The 20786-nt window shown below is 40.8% G+C and overlaps 1 protein-coding gene across 6 annotated transcripts in view; it reads left to right on the top strand.

The window, feature by feature from the left end:
* Positions 1-20786, top strand: part of RALGAPA2 (Ral GTPase activating protein catalytic subunit alpha 2) — a 459903-nt gene that overhangs the window by 245583 nt on the left and 193534 nt on the right. For 5 of the 6 annotated variants that reach the window (XR_007515412.1, XM_049869401.1, XM_049869403.1 and 2 more), the window contains 4 exons: positions 2927-3037; positions 4300-4368; positions 4494-4631; positions 16342-16525. Coding sequence is in view for 5 of the 6 variants with exons in the window: in XM_049869401.1 (XP_049725358.1) it covers positions 2927-3037; positions 4300-4368; positions 4494-4631; positions 16342-16525 (502 nt within the window). In the remaining variant the exon portion in view is untranslated. The remainder of the gene's footprint in view (positions 1-2926; positions 3038-4299; positions 4369-4493; positions 4632-16341; positions 16526-20786) is intronic. The other variant, XM_049869400.1, reaches the window with a different exon arrangement.

The following is a 20786-nucleotide window of genomic DNA, read 5'->3' as shown; positions in this document are numbered from 1 at the left end:
GTGCAGGAGGGTGATGGAACTTGTTCAAGGCTCCAGAGCCAAAACTTGGCCTCCTTGTTGTCTGCCCACAGCCCCCGTGCTGTCTCCCACTACCCTCTTCTCATCGCTTCCCTCTGATGTTACTTCCTGAGTGAAGAGCCAGGCCAGCTTTGTCTTTCTGCCCCATGACTTGGCCAGTGTCATGCAGCAGAGACACTTCCAATGATCACTCATGTTCTTCCAGCCCCTCCGGGTTCCACCTTCTCCTCAGACACACCGTGCCTTTTTTTCAGGGGCTGTGCTGGGTATTAGGGATTTTAGTGTAAACAAAATATGCAGGGAAATAAACACACGAAAGAACAAGCAGACAGATACCCAAGATCAGCTCCCATAGCCCTTAATACTATCAAGAAAACATGACAGAGAACAGGATAAGGCTGAAGAGCTGGTGTGGGGCAGAATTCCACTGGATAGGCACGGTGTCCTCATGGAGGAGATGGTCTGAAAGGTGTAGTAGTGCTAGCCATGTTGAGCCTGAGGAACAAGTGTCCCAGGCGAAGCTGGGAGCAGGCCCAAAGGCTCTGGGGTGGAAATAACCCAGAGTGTTTGAGGGATGGAGAGAGGCTGGTGGAGGTGAGGTCATCTGGGGTCTGGATGGCCAGAGTGAGACTGGAAGAGTCGCTTTTGTGCAGACACTCTTGCCATGGGTTTTGTCGTTGTTAGGTGCTGTCGAGTCGGTTCCAACTCACAGCAACCCTCTGCACAACAGAACAAAACACTGCCCAGTCCTGCGCCATCCTTGCAGTCGTCGTTATGCTTGAGCTAATTGTTGCAGCCACTGTGTCAATCCACCTCACTGAGGGTCTTCCTCTTGTCCGCTCACCCTGTACTCTGCCAAGCATAATGTCCTTCTCCAGGGACTGATCCCTCCTGACAACATGTCCAAAGTATGTAGGACGCAGTCTCGCCACCCTTGCTTCTAAGGAGCATTCTGGCCACACTTCTTCCAAGACAGATTTGTTCATTCTTTTGGCAGTCCACGGTATATTCAATATTCTTCGCTAGCACCACAATTCAAAGGCGTCAGTTCTTCTTCGGTCTTCCTTATTCATTGTCCAGCTTTCACATGCATATGATGCAGTTGAAAATACCATGGCTTGGGTCAGGTGCACCTTAGTCTTCAGGGTGACGTCTTTGCTCTTCAACACTCTAAAGAGGTCCTTTGCAGCATATTTACCCAATGCAGTGCGTCTTTTGATTTCTTGACTGCTGTTTCCATGGCTGTTAATTGTGGATCCAAGTAAAATGAAATCCTTGACAACTTCAGTCTTTTCTCTGTTTATCATGATGTTGCTCATTGGTCCAGTTGTGAGGATTTTTGTTTTCTTTATGATGAGGTGCAATCCGTACTGAAGGCTGTCACTTTCAGCAGGCAAGGTTGTGTCATCTGCATAACACAGGTTGTTAATGAGTCTTCCTCTAATCCTGATGCCCTGTTCTTCTCATATAGTCCAGCTTCTTGGATTATTTGCTCAGCATACAGATTGAATAGGTATGGTGAAAGAATACAACCCTGATGCACACCTTTCCTGACTTTAAACTAATCAGTATCCCCTTGTTCTGTCCAAACAACTGCCTCTTGATCTATGTAAAGGTTCCTCATGAGCACCATTAAGTGTTCTGGAATTCCCTTCTTCACAGTGTTATGCATAATTTGTTATGATCCACACAGTCAAGTGCCTTTGCGTAGTCAGTAAAACACAGGTAAACATCCTTCTGGTATTCTCTGCTTTCAGCCAGGATCCATCTGACATCAGCAATGATATCTCTGGTTCCACGTCCTCTTCCGAAACTGGCCTGAATTTCTGGCAGTTGCCATGGGTTTACATGGTACCTTTTAGGTAGGGGCAGGCAGTAACAGTTTATTCTGTAGAATTAAAGTTAATTACCTTTCCCTTGCTTTTCTCCTTATCCTATATATGTGTCACTGCAGCGCTAAAGGTAGCCGTTCTGTGGTGTTTGTATGCTGTCAGTGTCAGTGGGTGTCCGCGTCACATAGCTTGGAGCTCCTGGTATGAAAATAACTAAACCTTGTATCCAGTGGTTTCCCTAGGGAAATGGGATCAGTGACGAACCTTTCTGCTCTAGATAATGAGATGTGGATAGCATGTGGCCTAGGTTCTGGCCAGGAAGGGCAGCACAGGGTGTCCACATCCCTTTCACGCGTCCCAGCATGGAAAAGTGAAACAGCCAAGGGCTCTTGCAGGTACTGCCCCTTTGACATGGCCTCTCCAAAGAATAGAAGCATCCAAAGACCTTGGTGGTCACCTTAAAGTACACCCTCAAGGTAATTAAATATGCTCTAACTTGTGAATTATTTTCTTATAGTTTCTAATATTACACATTTCTTAGTGTTTTACATGCATGGTTTAAGTTTCCTTTCATAGGCTAGAAAGTCATTTGATCAATTCCTGTTTCTCTCTGTGTAAAATGAAGATAACACCTACCTTGCAGAGCTGTTAATGAAGACTTATCAGTGAGAGACTGAATAAAATTCTTGTAGAAGGTTCAGCACATAGTGGGTACCCAACAATGTATTACATTTTAATTTCCTCTAATTTTCAAAAATATGATTTATGTGATCTGAATAAGGCATTTGAAATTATGGTTTTGACATTAAAATGATTAAATGACAGCTACTTATTTCTATAGGATGTTACGTGAGTTAATATAGCTGGGCTTGATAACAGACAACTGAAGAATGGTGGTGTGATCATGTATAAACTCTCTGATAATAGGGTGTATTTTTCATCAATTTAATGCAAAACAAACACGTAACCCTGTATGGATTGGGAAGAAACCTGGAAAGAACTGTTTGGTCCTTCCTTAGGGATAATGTACATATTTAGTTATGTTATTTGGTTTGGGGTTTTGTCTCCTTCAATAGTTCCCTAACAAAATTGTGGCTCAAGTAGCTTGTGATGTTCTTCAGTTGCTGGTTTCCTACTGGGAAAAGCTTCAGATGTTTGAAACCTCTCTGCCTCGGAAAATTGCAGAGGTAGGTCTTTTTTCTCTAATGCTAAAACATAAGCATTTCCTTTTCATTACATCTGATATTTAATTATAGATACTCAAATGATTGTTAGAGAATCTGCTGCGAAATTGCCATATGACTCATTTGTTTTAAGATTAAATTGAACAGGTTCTTCTCAGTTGTGATTTCAGACAGTATGGAAAGAAGCCCCCAGTATTCCAGGGCAGAGTCCTACACTTGGGGAGTTTGAAAGGCAGGTGCAACCCCAACAAAGAGACCTTTGTAGGTTGGGCTTCATTCATGGAGAGCGCTTTGGTTGGTTCCAGCAAGGAGTAGGCAGCTGTTAAGGATGCCCTCCTTGGGGAGGGTGGGCTGTCTAAAACAGGAGTCTCTCCCCTGCTAAAGCCCTGGATCATGCTTTCTGCCCTAAGCTTCATTACCCAGCTATAATGGGATTACTTCTGTAATAACTTCAGTAGGGGTGGTGGGTAGGGGAGAGGGACAGAAGGAACAGGAAGAATCGTCTTACCAGTAAGGCTCTGGAGGCTGGTTACGCTGGGGGTGCTCTGCCCTCACCTGGCCGCCCCTATCGTGTAGGCACTGAGTGGTAAGGCACATCCATCCCTGGAAGCTTTTACAGCTGCACTTTTAAAAACATGCCCTGTTGTTTACACATCCGCTGGTGAGCTCTTCGAGGAAATTTGATTTGTTCCCATGTGGGTTTTCAGGGAGAGAGAAGAAGCAATATTGATTTATTTTCTCTCAGCCCTAGACAAATTTCACTGGTGAGATCACTTTGTTCTCTCAGGGACATATGCCCTTGAGTGACCAAGAGTGAAATGGAGCTTTGGACATAGAAATATAAGATACTGCAAAATAAAAAGTTGGGTTTTAAGGCACCCAGATAATTTAGCATATAAACAGGAATGCTTTTGTGGATGAAAGGGATGTTGCCCCACTGAGACAACAGGTGGAGACGTGGGGCGACTTACAGGAAAATTAAATAGGAGCATTTTCAGTGTGAAAGGAGTGAGGACTGAGGGTGGATGTGGAATGAATGCAGAAATAGCACTGCCTCCCACTGGGATCCCCACCAACAAGGTGGAGTGGAAATCAGCATGGCCCCGGGCTCTGCTAATTTCAGTCACACATATCTTTGCTTTGATCACCTTCCCGTGAGTTGCCACCAAGAGGGTTTAGTTGGAAGGCCATCTTGGGACTCTTCACTTGTGACTTCCAAAATTATTACTATGGACTGTTTGATTGGGGATTTATTTCTTATGCAGATCCTTGTGGCCACAATTGCTTTTCTTTTACCAAGTGCAGAGTACTCCTCAGTGGAAGCAGATAAGAAGGTAGGTGGCACATCAGCTGAGTTTCCCCTGTAGTTTTTTTGTTTTTTTTTTGAATGGAATGATGTGTACATGGCACATAGTGAGGTTGCAGAGACCGCAGTAAAGGTGCTGTGTCTTTCTTCCAGTTTATTGTTTCTCTGCTCCTCTGCCTGTTGGACTGGTGCATGGCGTTGCCGGTGGCAGCCCTTCTTCTCCCAGTGTCAACAGCCCTCCTGGAGGAACAGCACGCAGCCAGAGCCCCCTTGTTGGATTACATCTACAGGGTGAGTGCCACCTAGCCTTAAGGGCAGAGAGTGGAGATGCAAGTTTCAGAGAGCTGTCAATGTATGTTTTGTGTACTTGTTGAAATGCCCTTTTGGAAAGGATTTATGGTGGGTTCAAAAGATATATATGCTAGAATAACTAAGAAGTAAAAGCAGAAGGTAGGATTGTAGAGAAGTAGTGGGTACCAAATAAAGATGCATGCATTTTTACATGACTGTAAATTAGTTATTGGTCAGGATCCCCCAGTTTTCATGGACATGGTCTGTCTCTACTTAATTTAAGAAAGAGCTGTTTATATTTTAGGAGCAGCCACAGCATTAGCTTGACAAAATCTGTTTATCAAAGGAACAAAAAAGTGTGATGGTCCCAGTGATCTCTTTGCTTTACATAATCTTAAGAAAGAAATTAAGGAAATATATCCAAGTAATTAGCCTCATCATTTTTATAGTACTTAAAGTATTCTAATTTCACACCTTCCTCCCTGTTCTTCTCACCCCTTCTCCCACTCCCAAGTACTAGGTGTGGCATTTGCCCTGGGCCTTCTGTATTGGCCTTAGCAGTCTCTCTTGTGAAAACCTTGTCTGTCTGTGTGTCTGTCTATCTAATCTGCCTATCTATTTTGCATTTTTGTGTCTATGCAAGAATTACTGTTATACAAGGGCAATTCCATTGCTTATTCTTTTGGTCATAAACCTTTGATTTAGAAAAAAAAAAAAAAAAAAGACTCCAAATTACTAACTGATTACTTTGTTGCCTTATTTTAAAATGTATTGAAATTACAAAAACTCTTAGCCATGGGAGAAATTCTACTAAAAAGTGTTACGTATTTTTAAATGGTTTCTTCAAAGGCCAAAGGTACTTTAATAACTACGTCAAGATTAACTAGATACTGCTCTCATCCTTGGAAATCCTGGTGGCATAGTGGTTAAGAGCTATAGCTGCTAACTAAAAGGTTGGCAGTTTGAATCCACCAGACACTCATCGGAAACCATATGGGACAGTTCTACTCTGTCCTGTAGGGTCACTATGAGTCAGAATCATCTTGACTGCAACGGTTTTGGTTTTTTCTTTGGTTTTCTGTCATCCTTGTGGCTTATAAATCTCTATTAAACTTGGCTTGGGCCAACTAAATTAACCACAGTCATTTAAATTTATCTCTCCTACTAAATTGGTACTTATTTTAGAAGATTTTTCTTAAAGTTATTTTACCAATATAAAAGTCACCTCATGGTGATTCATGAATTAAATGAAGACTTTAATGGATTTTCACAAAGTGAGCACACTCAGACCTGGAAACAGAACGTTCCTAGCATCCCAAGAGTCCCCATTGTGTTTCCTCCCAGTCCCTGTCTCCATACACATACCCAGGGACACCACTATACAGAAAATTAGTTTTACCTAGTTTTAAACTTTATATAAATGGAATCATACCGTGTATACTCTTTTGTGTCTGGCCTCTTTCACTCAACATTATTTTTTAAAGGATTCATTCATACTGTTGTGAATAGTTGTAGATTTTTCACTCTCATTGTTATATAGTGTTCCCCAGTGAGAATAAACCACAATTTACTGGTTCTTTCTATTGTTGATAGACATTTGGATAGCTTAGAGTTATGGACCATAAAAAACAGACTTCAATGAACACTCTAGTACGTGTTTTGTGATACATATATGTATGCATTTCTGTTGGTGTATTCCTGGGAGTGGGATTGCTGGAATACATATATTCTGCTTTAGTGTTGTTGTTCGGTGCCATTGAGTCGGTTCTGACTCGTAGTGACCCTGTGTACAGCAGAACAAACACTGCCTGACCCTGTACCATCCTCACAGTCATTATTATGCTTGAGCCAATTGTTGCAGCAACCGTATCAATCCATCTGATTAAGGGTCTTCCTCTTTTTGCTGACTCTCCACTCTACAAAATGTGATGTTCTTCTCCAGGGACTGGTTCCTCCTGATAACATGTCCAAAGTATGTGAGACAAAGATGTCACTTTGAGGACTAAGGCGCACCTGACCAAACCTTGATATTTTCGGCTGCTTTATATGCGCGCGAAAGCTGGACAATGAATAAGGAAGACCAAAGAAGAACTGATGCCTTTGAATTATGGTGTTGACAAAGAATATTGAATATACCATGGATTTCCAGAAGAATGAACAGGTCGGTTGTGGAAGAAGTAAAGCTAGAGTACTCATTGGAAGCAAGAATGGAAACACTTTGTCTCATGTACTTTGGACATGTTGTCAGAAGGAACCAGTCCCTGGAAAAGAACATCATGCTCGGTAAAGAAGAGGGTCAGCGAAAAAGTGGAAGGCCCTCAATGAGATGAACTGACGCAGTGGCTGCAATAGTGGGCTCAAACATAGCAGTAATTGTGAGAATGGCACAGGACCACGCAGTGTTTCATTCTACCATACATAGGGTTGCTGTGAGTCACAACCAACGTGACAGCACCTAACACCAAAAACAACATTTTCCATTTTGACTAGTGGAATTTAATCCTCTGAACAACAAAAGCTCAATTTTTATGTTAGTAAGAGAGCTACCATAAGGAGACTTTTCTGAACTGCCCCTTTTCTAGGGAGATGATACACCCAGGAGGCTGCCTGCTGCTGGCTACAATTATGGTACTTTTTAGCCATGTACAAAGGGTGCCTTATCACAAGGCCTCCTGCCAAGTCAAAGCTTGTCATCTAAAAGTGAGTTTGCCTTATGTAAATATATTTAGCCCAAAGATATACCTTAGTTTCTAAAGTATTACCTTGATTTCCATAAAAATCAGTTTTATTTACTCTCGAGTTTATGATCAAAAATGTAAAATTCAGTATAATTATTACTTCATTTATACATTTTGGGATACTTCATGTGATTTGTGTTTACATGGCTTAAATATGCACAAAAGCACAAAAGAGTATAGAGCCCTTCAGTCAACTGCAATTTTTAAACAGCCACTGAGCTGTGGAGCAGTTCTATTTTTGTAACACATGGAGTCACCGTGAGTCGGAACTGACTCAATGCCAACGGGTTTTTGGTTTGATGAGCTTTTAAGAAATTAATATTTTGAAAATAAGTATACTTAAAAATGTACTAAATATACTCTGTATTAAATTATACTTTAAAAGTTATACTCAATTAGACCAGGCGGGAGGAAGGGCCAAGATGGCGAAATAGCCAGATGCTTCCTGTGATCCCTCTTACAACAAAAACCCAAAAAAACAAGTGAAACTATTATATTTATGACAAGCTAGAATCCCTGAACATTAAAGGCAAAGTTAGAAAACGGACTGAGCGGCAGGGGGAGGGAGAGATGGTTCAGAAGCGGAGAGTAGTTACCAGACGTGAATCGCCGGGATCCCTCAGGAACCATTTCCAGGAGCGGCTACGGCAGGCTGGTGGTAGCGTTTGGCCACAGTTTCCTCAGGGAGAAACAGCCAGCTGCACAGCCTACTCACACCTCCAGAACCAGAGAAGAACGGCACTCTCGGCAAAAGCTAAGTACTTGTGTATATTTTACTGTGCCACCAGCCCCCAAGCCAGCTTCAGTAGCTGTAGATTTCCCTGGGGCTGAGATAGGCCATATTGAGTGCCCAGAGCTACCCTCTCGGCCTTGGAGTAGGAAGAAATTCACAATTGGGGGAAAAGATAATTTGCCAGCTCCACTAAACAGGGGAGCTCAGGACAGAAGCAGCTCCTGTTCAGGCATAAATGGTCTGTGGACTTGGAATACTTGTCCCCCTGCATGGACCTCTGTGGGCCTATTTCAGGAGAATAGGTCCTTGTTGACAGGCTGCAATCATTTCAGCTGTGCGCTGAAGAGGTGGGTGTTTGATATTTGACACCAGTTTGCCTATTAAATAGGGTCCTTACCTCCCCACACCAGGGGCCTAAGGACTAGTGGCTCTCCACTCAGGTCACCCAGCCACCCGCAACAGGGGTCAAAGGATAACTGGTACCTCCCTGTCCTTACAACCAAAACCATTGGGTGCCCATGGTCCGGCTGCAGAACCCACCCACCTGTACACACTAGGAAACGGACGCGCTTTCCTCACAGACATTCGGGGGGCAGCTCTCAGCTCCCTGCCTTGTTCAGAGAGTGACCCCCCACTGCAACCAGATACCGGTACCGACGCCAATCATCCCTGCCCCTCTAAGACTGTAATATGGAGCCTGTACCACACACTTGATGATCAGCTACCTGGACACCTGAGTTGAATTCATACAAAAAAGTGAATGGACTCCTAGACTGATATACTTGAAAACAGCTCTAGCCATCTGGTGACAGGACGTCAGTGATTCAAAGGTGAAAATAATCAAGCTAGCTCAATCAAGCAACCCATTTAGGCATATCAAAACAAAACAAAGCAAGAAGCTAGGATACAGTAATCAAACATAAAATAAACTAATACAATAACTTATAGATGGTTCGGAGACAACAGTCAATATCAAGTCACATAAAGAAACAGACCATGATTTCTTCAACAAGCTTTCAACACAAAGAATCAACGGACCTTCTGGATAAAGGTGTCTTTCTGGAATTATCGGATGCAGAATTCAAAAGATTAATATACAGAACTCTTCAAGACTTCAGGAATGAAATTAGGAAGGAAATCAGGCAATACGCAGAACAAGCCAAGGAACATACAGATAAAGTAGTTGAAGAAATTGAGAAGGTTATTCAAGAACATAATGAAAAATTTAATAAGCTGCAAGAATGCAAAGAGAGACAGCAAACAGAAACTCAGAAGATTAACAGCATTAGACAACTCAATAGAAAGTCAGAGGAGCAGAATTGAGCAAGTGGAAGGCAGAATTGGGGAGCTTGAAGATAAAGCACTTGGCACCAAAATATGTCAAGAAACATCAGATAAAAGAACTTAAAAGAATGAAGAAACCTTAGGAATAATGTGGGACTCTATCAAGAGAAATAACCTATGAGTGATTGGAGTACCAGAACAGGGAGGTACAACAGAAAATCCAGAGAGAATTGTTGAAGTATTTGTTGGCAGAAAACATCCCTGATATTGTGAAAGATGAGAAGATATCTATCCAAGATGCTCATTGAACTCCACTTAAGGTAGATTCTAAAAGAAAGTCACCAAGACATATTATAATCATATTTGCTAAAACTGAAGATATAGAGAATTTTAAGAGCAGCTAGGGATAAACAAAAAGTCACCTACAAAGGAGAGTCAATAAGAATAAGCTCGGACTACTTGGCAGAAACCTTGCAGGCAAGAGGCAATAGGATGACTCATATAAAGCCCCGAAAGAAAAACATTGCCAGCCAAGAATCATATATCCAGCAAAACTGTCTCTCAAATATGAAGGTGAAATTAGGACATTTGCAGATGAACAGAAGTTTAGGGAATTCGTAAAAACCAAACCAAAATTACAAGAAACACTAAAGGGAGTTTGGTTAGAAGACAAATAATATCAGGTTTTGCCCAAGACTAGGACACGGGCCAGAGCAATGAGATGTCAACCCAGACAAGGAAATCACAAAAATAAATCAAGTTAAAAAAAAGTTCACAACAGGGAAACAATGATGTTATTATATAAAAGAAGACAACATTAAAAAAATAAAGAGGGACTAAGAAATGTAGTCATAGATTTTTCATATGGAGAAGAAGACACGGCAATATAAAGAAATAAAAGTTAGGTTTAAACTTGGGAAAATATTAAGGTAACCACAAAGGAGACTGACTATCCTACTCATCAAAATAAAATACAAGAAAAAAATAGAGATTCAGCAGAAATAAAATCAACAATGACAAATAAGAGGAAAAGACAATATATAAACTACTGAGCACAAAAAATTAAGTGGGAAAAAGAAACTGTCAACAACACACGAAAAAAGACATCAAAATGACAGCACTAAACTCATACCCATCTATAATTATGCTGAATGTAAATGGACTAAATGCGCCAATAAAGAGACAGAGAGTGGCAGAATTGGTAAAAAACCATGATCCATCTATATGATGCCTACAAGAGACATACCATAGAGTTAGAGACACAAACTAAAATTCAAAGGGTGGAAAAAAATATATCAAGCAGACAACGATCAAAAAAGAGCAGAAGTGGCAGTATTAATTTCTGACAAAATAGACTTTAGAGTTAAATCTACCACAAAGGACAAGGAAGGACACTATATAATGATAAAAGGACAATGTACCAGGAGGATATAACCATATTAAATATTTACGCGCCCAATGACAGGGCTGCAAGCTACATAAAACAAACTCAAATAGCATTGAAAAGTGAGATAGACAGCTCCACAATTATCATAGGAGACTTCAACGCACCCCTTTCAGTAAAGGACAGCTCATCCAGAAAGAAGCTGAATAAAGACACAGAAGATCTGAATGCCACAGTCAACCAACTTGACCTTATAGACATATACAGAACACTCCACCCAAGAGCAGCCAATTATACTTTCTTTTCTAGTGCACATGGTACATTCTCTGGAATGGACCACACATTAGGTCATAAAGCAAGCCTTAAAAAAAAAAAAACAACGAAATACTACAAAGCATCTTCTCTGACCAAAAAGCCATAAAAGTAGAAATCAACAGAAAAAGAAGGGAAAAGAAATCAAACACTTGGAAAATTAATAATACCCTGCTCAAAAAAGACTGGGTCATGGAAGACATGAAGAATGGAATAAAGAAATTCATACAATCCAATGAGAATAAAAACACTTCCTATCAGAACCTTTGGGACAGAGGGAAAGCAGTGCGCAGAGGTCAATGTATATCAATAAATGCAAACATACCAAAAGAAGAAAGGGCCAAAATCAAAGAATTATCCCTACAACTTGAACAAATAGAAAGAGAGCAACAAAAGAAACCCTCAGGCACCACAAGAAAGCAAATGATAAAAATTAGAGCAGAATTAAATGAAATAGAAAACAGAAAAACAATTGGAAGAGTTAACAAGACTAAGAGTTGGTTCTTTGAAAAAATTAATAAAATTGATTAACCGTTGGGCAAACTGACAAAAGAAAAACAGGAGAGGAAGCAAATAACCCAAATAAGAAATGAGATGGTGATATTACAGTAGACCCAACTGAAACTAAAAGAATCATATCAGATTACTATGAAAAATTGTACTCTAACAAATTTGAAAACCTAGAAGAAGTGGATGAATTCCTAGAAACACACTACCTACCTAAACTAACAGAAACAGAGGTAGAACAACTAAATAGACCCATAACAAAAGAAGAGATTGGAAAGGTAATGAAAAAACTCCCAACAAAAAAAGGCCCTGGCCCAGATGACTTCACTGCTGAGTTCTACCAGACTTTCAGAGAAGAGTTAACACCACTTCTACTAAAGGTATTTCAGAGCATAGAGAAGGACAGAATACTCCCAAAGTCATTCTATGAAACCAGCATTGCCCTGATACCAAAACCAGGTAAGGACTCCACAAAAAAAGTTTACAGACCTATATCCCTCATGAACTTAGATGCAAAAATCCTCAACAAAATTCTAGCCAATAGACCCAGGATAGGAACCATTCCCGAAGACAACTCATCAGACATGGAAGGGACTGGACAATGGGTTGGAGAGAGATGCTGACGAAGAGTGAGCTACTTGTGTCAGGTGGACACTTGAGACTGTGTTGGCGTCTCCTGTCTGAAGGGGAGATAGGAGGGTAGAAAGGGTTAGTAACTGGCAAAATTGTCACAAAAGGAGAGACTGGAAGGAGGGAGCAGGCTGACTCATTGGGGGAGAGTAAGTGGGAGTGTGGAGTAAGGTGTATATAAGCTTATATGTGACAGACTGACTTGATTTGTAAACGTTCACTTAAAGCTCAATAAAAATTATTTAAAAAAAAAAAAAAAAGGACAAAGGAAATACCGTTTGGTGGATTGGTAATCAGCCCTGTTTGGGGGATTACTGGTCTTCTGAATGGCTGTTGATCTCACTTCTAAATTATTTTACTACCAGTGTATATTCCTAGTTCACCTAACACATACACATTTCTTATTATTAAAAATAAGTTTATATCCAACTGGCTTTAAGAATCTTGTAAGAGCCCAAATTTGACATCCCACACTAATAAATGCAAAGTAAGATGGAAAAAAAAAATTCTAGCCAATAGAATTCAACATATCAAAAAAATAATTCACATGACCAAGTAGGATTCATAGCAGGTATGCAGGGATGATTCAACATTAGAAAAACAATTAATATAATCCATCATATAAGTAAAACAAAAGACAAGAGCGACATGATCTTATCAGTTGTTGCAGAAAAGGCATTTGACAAAGTTCAACACCCATTTATGATAAAAACTCTCAGTAAAATAGGAATAGAAGGAAAATTCCTCCGCATAATAACGGGCATTTATACTAAGCCAATAGCCGACATCATCCTAAATGGAGAGAGCCTGAAAGCATTCTCCCTGAGATCTGGAACCAGACAAGGATGTCTTTTATCACTGCTCTTATTCAACATTGTGCTGGAGATCCTAGCCAGAGCAGTTAGACTAGATAAAGAAATAAAGGGCTTCCAGACTGGTAAGGAAGAAGTAAAAGTATCTCTGTTTGCAGATGACATGATCTTATATGTAGAAAACCCTAAAGAATGCTCAAGAAAACTGCTGAAACTAATAGAAGAGTTCAGCAGAGTATCAGGATACAAGGTAAACTTACAAAAATCAGTTGGATTCCTCTACACCAACAAAAAGATCTTCAAGGAGGAGATCACCAAATCAATACCATTTACAGTAGCCCCCAAGAAGCTAAAATACTTAGGAATAAATCTTACAAGAGATGTAAAAGACCTATACAAAGAAAACTATAAGACACTACTGCAAGCAACCAAAAGTGGAAAAGCATACCTTGGTCATGGATAGGAAAACTTAACATTGTAAAAATATCTATTCTACCAAAAGCAATCTATAGATACATTGGCATTCTGATTCAAATTCCAATCACATTTTTTAATGAGATGGAGAAACAAATCACTAAGTTCATATGGAAGGGAAAGAGTAAAGCATTACTGGAAAAGAACAAAGCGGGAGGCCTCACTCTACCTGATTTTAGAACCTATTATACTGCCACAGTAGGCAAAACAGTCTGGTACTGGTACAACAACAGGTACATAGACCAATGGAACAGAATTGAGAATCCAGACATAAACATGTCCACGTATGAGCAGCTGATATTAGACAAAGTCTCAAAGTCAGTTAAATGGGGAAAAGATAGTCTTTTTAACAAATGGTGCTGGCATAACTGGATATCCATCTGCAAAAAAAAAATACAACAAGACCCATACCTCACACCATGCACAAAAATGAACTCAAAATGGATTAGGGACCTAAATATAAAATAAAAAACGATAAAGATCATGGAAGAAAAACTAGGGACAATGTTAAGAGCCCTGATACAGGGCATAAACAGTATACAAAACATGACTAACAATGCAGAAGGGAGACTGAGATAACTGGGAGCTCCTAAAAATCAAACACCTATGTTCATCCAAAGACCTCACCAAAAGAGTAAAAAGACTACCTACAGACTGGGAAAAAGTTTTTAGCTATGGCATTTCCAATCAGCGCCTGATCTCTAAAATCTACATGATACTGCAAAAACTCAACTGCAAAAAGACAAATAACCCAATTAAAAAATGGGCAAAAGATATGAATAGACACTTCACTAAAGAAGACATTCAGGTAGCTAACAGATACATGAGGAAATGTTCATGATCCTTAGCCATTAGAGAAATGCAAATCAAAATACAATGAGATTCCATCCCACTCCAACAAGGCTGGCATTAATCCAAAAAACACAAAATAATGGACGTTGGAGAGGCTGTGGAGAGATTGGAACACTTCTACACTGCTGGTGGGAATGTCAAATGGCACAACCACTTTGCAAGTCCATTTGGAGTTTCCTTAAAAATCTAGAAATGGAACTACCATACGATCCAGCGATCCCACTCCTTGGAATATATCCTAGAGAGTTAAGAGCCTTTACATGAACAGATACATGCACACCCATCTTCATTGCAGCACTATTACAATAGCAAAAAGATGGAAGCAACCAAGGTGCCCATCAATGGATGAATGGATAAATAATTTATGGTATATTCACACAGTGGAATACTACCCATTGATAAAGAACAGTGATGAATCTGTGAAACATTTCATAACATGGAGGAATCTGGAAGACATCATGCTGAGTGAAATTAGTCAGTTGCAAAAGGACAAATATTGTGTAAGACCACCATTATAAGAACTCGAGAAATAGTTTAAACAGAGAAGAAAATATTCTTTGATGGTTACAAGGCGGGGGGAGGGAGGGAGGGAGAGGGGTTTCCACTAGATAAGAATTATTTTAGGTGCAAGGAAAGAAAACACAATGTAGGTGAGGTCAGCACAACTGGACTAAACTAAAAGCAAAATAGCTTTCTGCATAAACTGAACACTTTGAAGGACAACGTAGCAGGGGTCGGGGTTTGGGGACCATGGTTTTAGGGGGCATCTAAGTCCATTGACACAGTAAAATCTATTAAAACATTCTGCATCCCACTTTGGAGCGTGGCTTCTGGGGCCTTAAACACTAGCAAGCAGCCATTTAAGATGCATGAATGGGTCTCAATCTACCTGGAGCAAAGGAGAATGAAGAACACCAAAGACAGGAGGTAGTTATGAGCCCAAGAGACAGAAGGGACCCCATAAACCAGAGACTACATCAGCCTGAGACCAGAACAACTAGATGGTGCCTGGCTACAACCAATGACTGCCCCGACAGGGAACACAAGGGAGAGAGAACCCTTGAGGGAGCAGGAGAGCAGTGGGATGCAGACCCCAAATTCTCATAAAAAGACCGGACTTAATGGTCTGACTGAGACTAGAAGGACCTTTGAGGTCATGGTCCCCAGACCTTCTGTTAGCCCAAGACAGGAATCATTCCCAAACCCAACTTTTCAGACAGGGATTGGACTGGACTATGGGATAGAAAATGATACTGGTGAAGAATGAGCTCCTTGGATCAAGCACACACATGAGACTTTTTGGCATCTCCTGTCTGGAGGGGAGGTGAAAGGGCAGTGGGGGTGCCTGATGGCCAAGTGGACATGAAAATAGAGATTGGAGGGAAGGAGTTTTCTGTCTCATTAGGGGGAAAGCAATTAGGAGTATATAGTAAGGTGTATATAAATTTTTGTGTGAGAGACTGACTCAATTTGTAAACTTTCATTTAAAGCACAATAAAAAAAAAATTAACCGTTAGAATTCATGGTGTCATTATTTATACTAATTTAAATTCCTGAATGGTTGTGAAGCAGGCACATGGTCTCTGCTTATGTATTGCTTTCATCCTGCCCTCTGCCGTGGTTGGTGTTTGTCTCTCCTCAGCTACTTTTCATTTCCCAATGTATTCCATTCCACTTGGGTTGCTTCTGGTAGACTGGAGAAGGACTTAGGTGTATTAAGCCACACAGAATGGTAAAACAGACACGTTTTTTTAAAATTTTTGCTTATCTTTTTGCCTTGACAATACATTTATTGGCGTTGATGTGAAAGGACCAAAGTAAACTTGCTAATAGCAAGCAGATACTTTAGAATGGAAAGCTTTCGATATCGTCAAATATTATCACGCAGGAGCCCTACCTCCTCAGCACTGTGGTGGTTTAACACGTTGTCAGGCGACATGAGGTGGGGAAGGTCCATGGCATATACCCCTTTTGTTTCTCACAGGTCCTGCACTGCTGTGTTTGTGGCTCAAGCACTTACACCCAACAGAGTCACTACATACTGACCCTGGCTGACTTGTCGTCCACCGATTACGACCCCTTTCTGCCACTGGCAAATGTTAGGAATTCTGAGCCAGTCCAGTGTCATTCATCAGCAGAACTGGGGAACTTGCTTACTGTTGAAGCAGGTGAGTACTCTTCAGAATGTAAATTCTTATGGGCAGGATAAGGAAAGACTGTAGCCATTTGTCTACGCTTGCTTTGTTATTAAAAAATCTAGTCGAAATCCTGGTTTCTAGACGCCTTTATGATGGTACATTCTGCCTTCCTTGTTTCTTCTTTTCTATGTGATTTTCTTCCTCTTTTTTTTCCCATCTTAGTAAGTCAAATGATTTTTGTATTATTGAGGGTCTCTCTGTCTCTCTTTGGCCTCTGAGACATGCAAAAGAAGGCTCATTTCCTATCTCCAGGAAGCTTTACATCTAAGGGGAAAGACAGGATTAATATAGAAGGACTAATTTATAGAACTGTAGTGCCGTGGGGACTTGCCATGGAGAAGGACTGAAGCCAGGGTTAGAAGGTTAGAAGGATGGGCAGGCTTGGGAGGAGTTAATAGATTATTGCAGACTAGGAGATCGCTGTAAGAAGAGAGATGGGAATTGACATGCTACAATTTGAAGATTGCTCTGCTCAGAGCAGAGGGTCCCTTTTTTGGGTATGAGAGGTATTGTCAGGGCTTAGGGGCTGCTGTATTTTCTCTTCAGACATCAGCTCTCCAAAATGACAAGTGCCCATTTCTGGACCTTGAAATGAGAGTCAAAACGTAGGTATGTTATCCACACATCTGATCAAATTTTGTAGGACTAAATACACATACACATGTTGTGATTGTTAGTTGTCATGGAGTCGATTCTGACTGATGGCAACCCCCTGTGAGTATGTGTAAAACTGGTGAGCTCTGAATAATGTCACTGGATTGTAGAAATGTCCATTTCCTGGTTGTAATATTAGACAACAGTTATACAAGATGCTGCTGTTGGGAGAAACTGGCTGAAGGGTATATAGGATCTGTGTGTATTATTTCTTACAACTGCATGTGAATCTTAAACCGTCTTAAAATTAAAAGCCAAAAGAAAATAAGGGTGTGAATTATTAGATCATCTGTGAACATTTTATGGACTTTGCAACTTAAAAACTTGGGCCCAAGAGTGGAACCTTAGAGGTAAAAACATCTTTAAGGGAAAAGGAATGAGGGGATGTCTCCGGGAAAGCAAATCAGGGAAATGTAGGAAGAACCGAGAAAGAGTGATTTCTGGGAAGCCAAGGGAAGAAGGCATAAGGAGCAGAGGGAGATGAGCAGTGCCAGGTGCTTCAGAAAGCTCAGGGAGGCTGGGAAGTTAGCCGGGAGCTGTTTTATTTCCTGAGGAAGCATTTGGTGGTGGGGTTTGCCAGAGCACTTTCAGCAGAGTGCTTGGCCTACAGCCAGATCTCATGAGCAGGTGACCTGCACCAGGATCACTAAGAGCACTGAGAAGACCCCTTTTTTTAGGCCCTTGGTGGAGAGAAGAAGGAGAGAACAGGCAGTAGCCAGGTGAGGGGCAGGACCCAGGAGTGTGCTTACAGTATTGCGGAGCCTGGGGTAGGTTTAGGCTGAAACGAACGGGACAGGTGAGGGGAGGATGAGAAAGACAAGAGTGGGTCGGCAATCAGGCAGTTAGGAACAAGGGTTAGGAATCTGTCTGTCTTGATTTTAGTTCTGTCTTGTAGACAAGAAAACTGAGATTAAGGCATTTTCCCAGGGGTGTCAGAAGTAACTTAGGTAGAATGTGGATCTAAGATTTAAAGACAAACTTCCTGAAATATCGTCGTATTTACTCTGAGACTGTGCCATAGAGTAAACTAAAGACTCTCATTTTGATTTTTGTTTGTGGTGAACTCTACATGGTACATTTTCGTATGGTATTCTTAGGTTGCCCTTCATTTCCTTAATCATTTAGTTATCTTTTTCTGGAATTCTACTGTCCCATTAAACTGCAGTATTTCCTTAACTTCTTTCCACAATTATAAATTTAAATCATGTTTTTATTAAGTAATCAAAATGACCCTTGAGCTAGTATTTCTTTTGTTCTTTCCTATCTTGTAGTTCATTGCCTTCTAAGAAAATTGACTCACCTTTTCCTAAAGTCATAGTTTACACAAGTCACCACTCCAAAACAGAAGAAGTTTGGTAGGTTAGTGAAGAAGGACAAATCCAAAAACACACACTGAAATCTTAGCGCCACTTTTCTTTTTCCTGCAGCTGTTTCTTTGGATGTAGAACACTCTTTGACTTGAATATTCATCTTCAGAAAACCCCAGGACCTCATACAAACCTGTCCTTTCAAAGTTCTGTGGTGCTAAAAATAATCATTTAAACTTCCGTGACAAACGATTTCTTAAAATTCACTAACAGTTTAACTAAATAAAAAAGCAAGAAGCTTAAAAACATACTGGCTTATACAGACACTCTTGCCGAGTGGGTATGTCCTGTTCAGAGTGAAGAGGAAAAATGAAGCTGATAGCTTAGATCTCTTAGTTTAAACAAAATATGCTCATATTTGAGGATTTTTTTTTACTTAGTGTCATAATTCGCTATAAATTTCTAGTCAGATGACATTTTTGATAAAGCAATATCATTATTTTTATCTATTATTCTCAATGATTCTTTCATAGACCATTACCTACTATTTGATATAGTTACTACTTTTAAGTAGAGTTACCAAGGGGACCCAGCTGCCTGAAGCTGAGGTGACTGCTAGCCCTGCTCAAAAAAGGGCCATTAAGAGCACACACATGTGCTCAGATTCCTGAGCCTTTAGTGCCTGATGGCTTAACATGAAGGGAGCCTTAAAAAGGAAAGTTAAAGGAAAATCTGAAGTCACTGCTTTCATTTTCATCTCTAAATTGAGAAAAATAAAGATAATTTGGAATGTATTTTGAACATTGTGAGCTTGTCTTTCCTTTAATGGAGTTTAGAGTTTCCCTTTATTTTTCAGGGAAGCCATAGGCAGGTGATTCAACTGAAATCTGCCAGGAAAGAACAATTACTAATTCACAAATAATTTCCTTTCCTTACTTTTCAGTAACAAAGACGTTTTGGATTTTTGAGTGTGTCATGGTTTATGATTTGATTAGTACAATTCCAGGTAAATTTCTCATTATAGAGTTCAACACTTTCATAAAATACAAATTTATATTTACTTCACATTGAAAGTACAACCTCTGTGAGTAAAAGTTGAGAAAAGTTGATTTTCTAATTATTACTTTCTGCTTGGGCATTATCAAACTGGACTCTTCTCAGTAGTTTTCTAGCCTGTTCCACCATGTCTTCCTGATCAAGTGTCTTGCATGGTGAACTCATGCTCCCCAGCCAGCCATTGGTGTTGGCAGCATGGACATTTCCGATGGGACACATGCTCCTCTGGCGTTTAAGCATGAATAAAAGGTGTCTCACATGGTGAACTCACGGTCCACTATATCATCCTTATCAAGTGTCTCACATGGTGAGCTCATGGTCCACCATGTCATCCTTATGCAGTGTCTCACATGGTGAACTCACAGTCCACAGCCGGATGTTTGGTGTTGGCAGCATAGACACTTCTAACGGGGCGCACGCTCCTTTGGCACGTAAGCATGAACAAAAGGTGTCTCACATGGTGAACTCACAGTCCAGCCATGTCATCCTTATCAGGTGTCTCACACGGTGAGCTCACAGTCCACCATGTCATCCTTATCAAGTGTCTCACACGGTGAACTCACGGTCCGCTGTGTCATCCTTATCAAGTGTCTCACATGATGAACTCACGGTCTGCCGTGTCATCCTTATCAGGTGTCTCACATGGTGAACTCACGGTCCGCCGTGTCATCCTTATCAGGTGTCTCACATGGTGAACTCACGGTCCGCCGTGTCATCCTTATCAGGTGTCTCACATGATGAACTCACGGTCCACCGTGTCATCCTTATCAAGTGTCTCACGTGGTGAACTCACGGTCCGCCATGTCATCCTTATCAGGTGTCTCACATGGTGAGCTCACGGTCCACCATGTCATCCTTATCAAGTGTCTCACATGGTGAACTCACGGTCCACCATGTCATCCTTATCAAGTGTCTCACATGGTGAACTCACGGTCCACCATGTCATCCTTATCAAGCGTCTCACATGGTGAACTCATGGTCCGCCATGTCATCCTTATCAAGTGTCTCACATGGTGAGCTCATGGCCCCCAGCTGGCCATTCAGTGTTTGTAGCGTGGACGCTTCTGACAGTGCACATGCTCCTTTTGCATGTAAGCATGGATAAAAGGTGTCTATAACTTTTGAAAAAGCTGACATAGACACAGAGGCCAAAGGCATTCATAACAGCATTTTCAACACAGCTGCCTTGTGAGGACCTTAAAATTTCTCAGCTT

The sequence above is a fragment of the Elephas maximus genome, chromosome 25 (assembly GCF_024166365.1).
Source record: "Elephas maximus indicus isolate mEleMax1 chromosome 25, mEleMax1 primary haplotype, whole genome shotgun sequence".
Classification (NCBI taxonomy): domain Eukaryota; kingdom Metazoa; phylum Chordata; class Mammalia; order Proboscidea; family Elephantidae; genus Elephas; species Elephas maximus.
The sequence above is the reverse complement of the archived record's forward strand: the minus strand, read 5'-3'. Positions and strand labels throughout refer to the sequence as shown.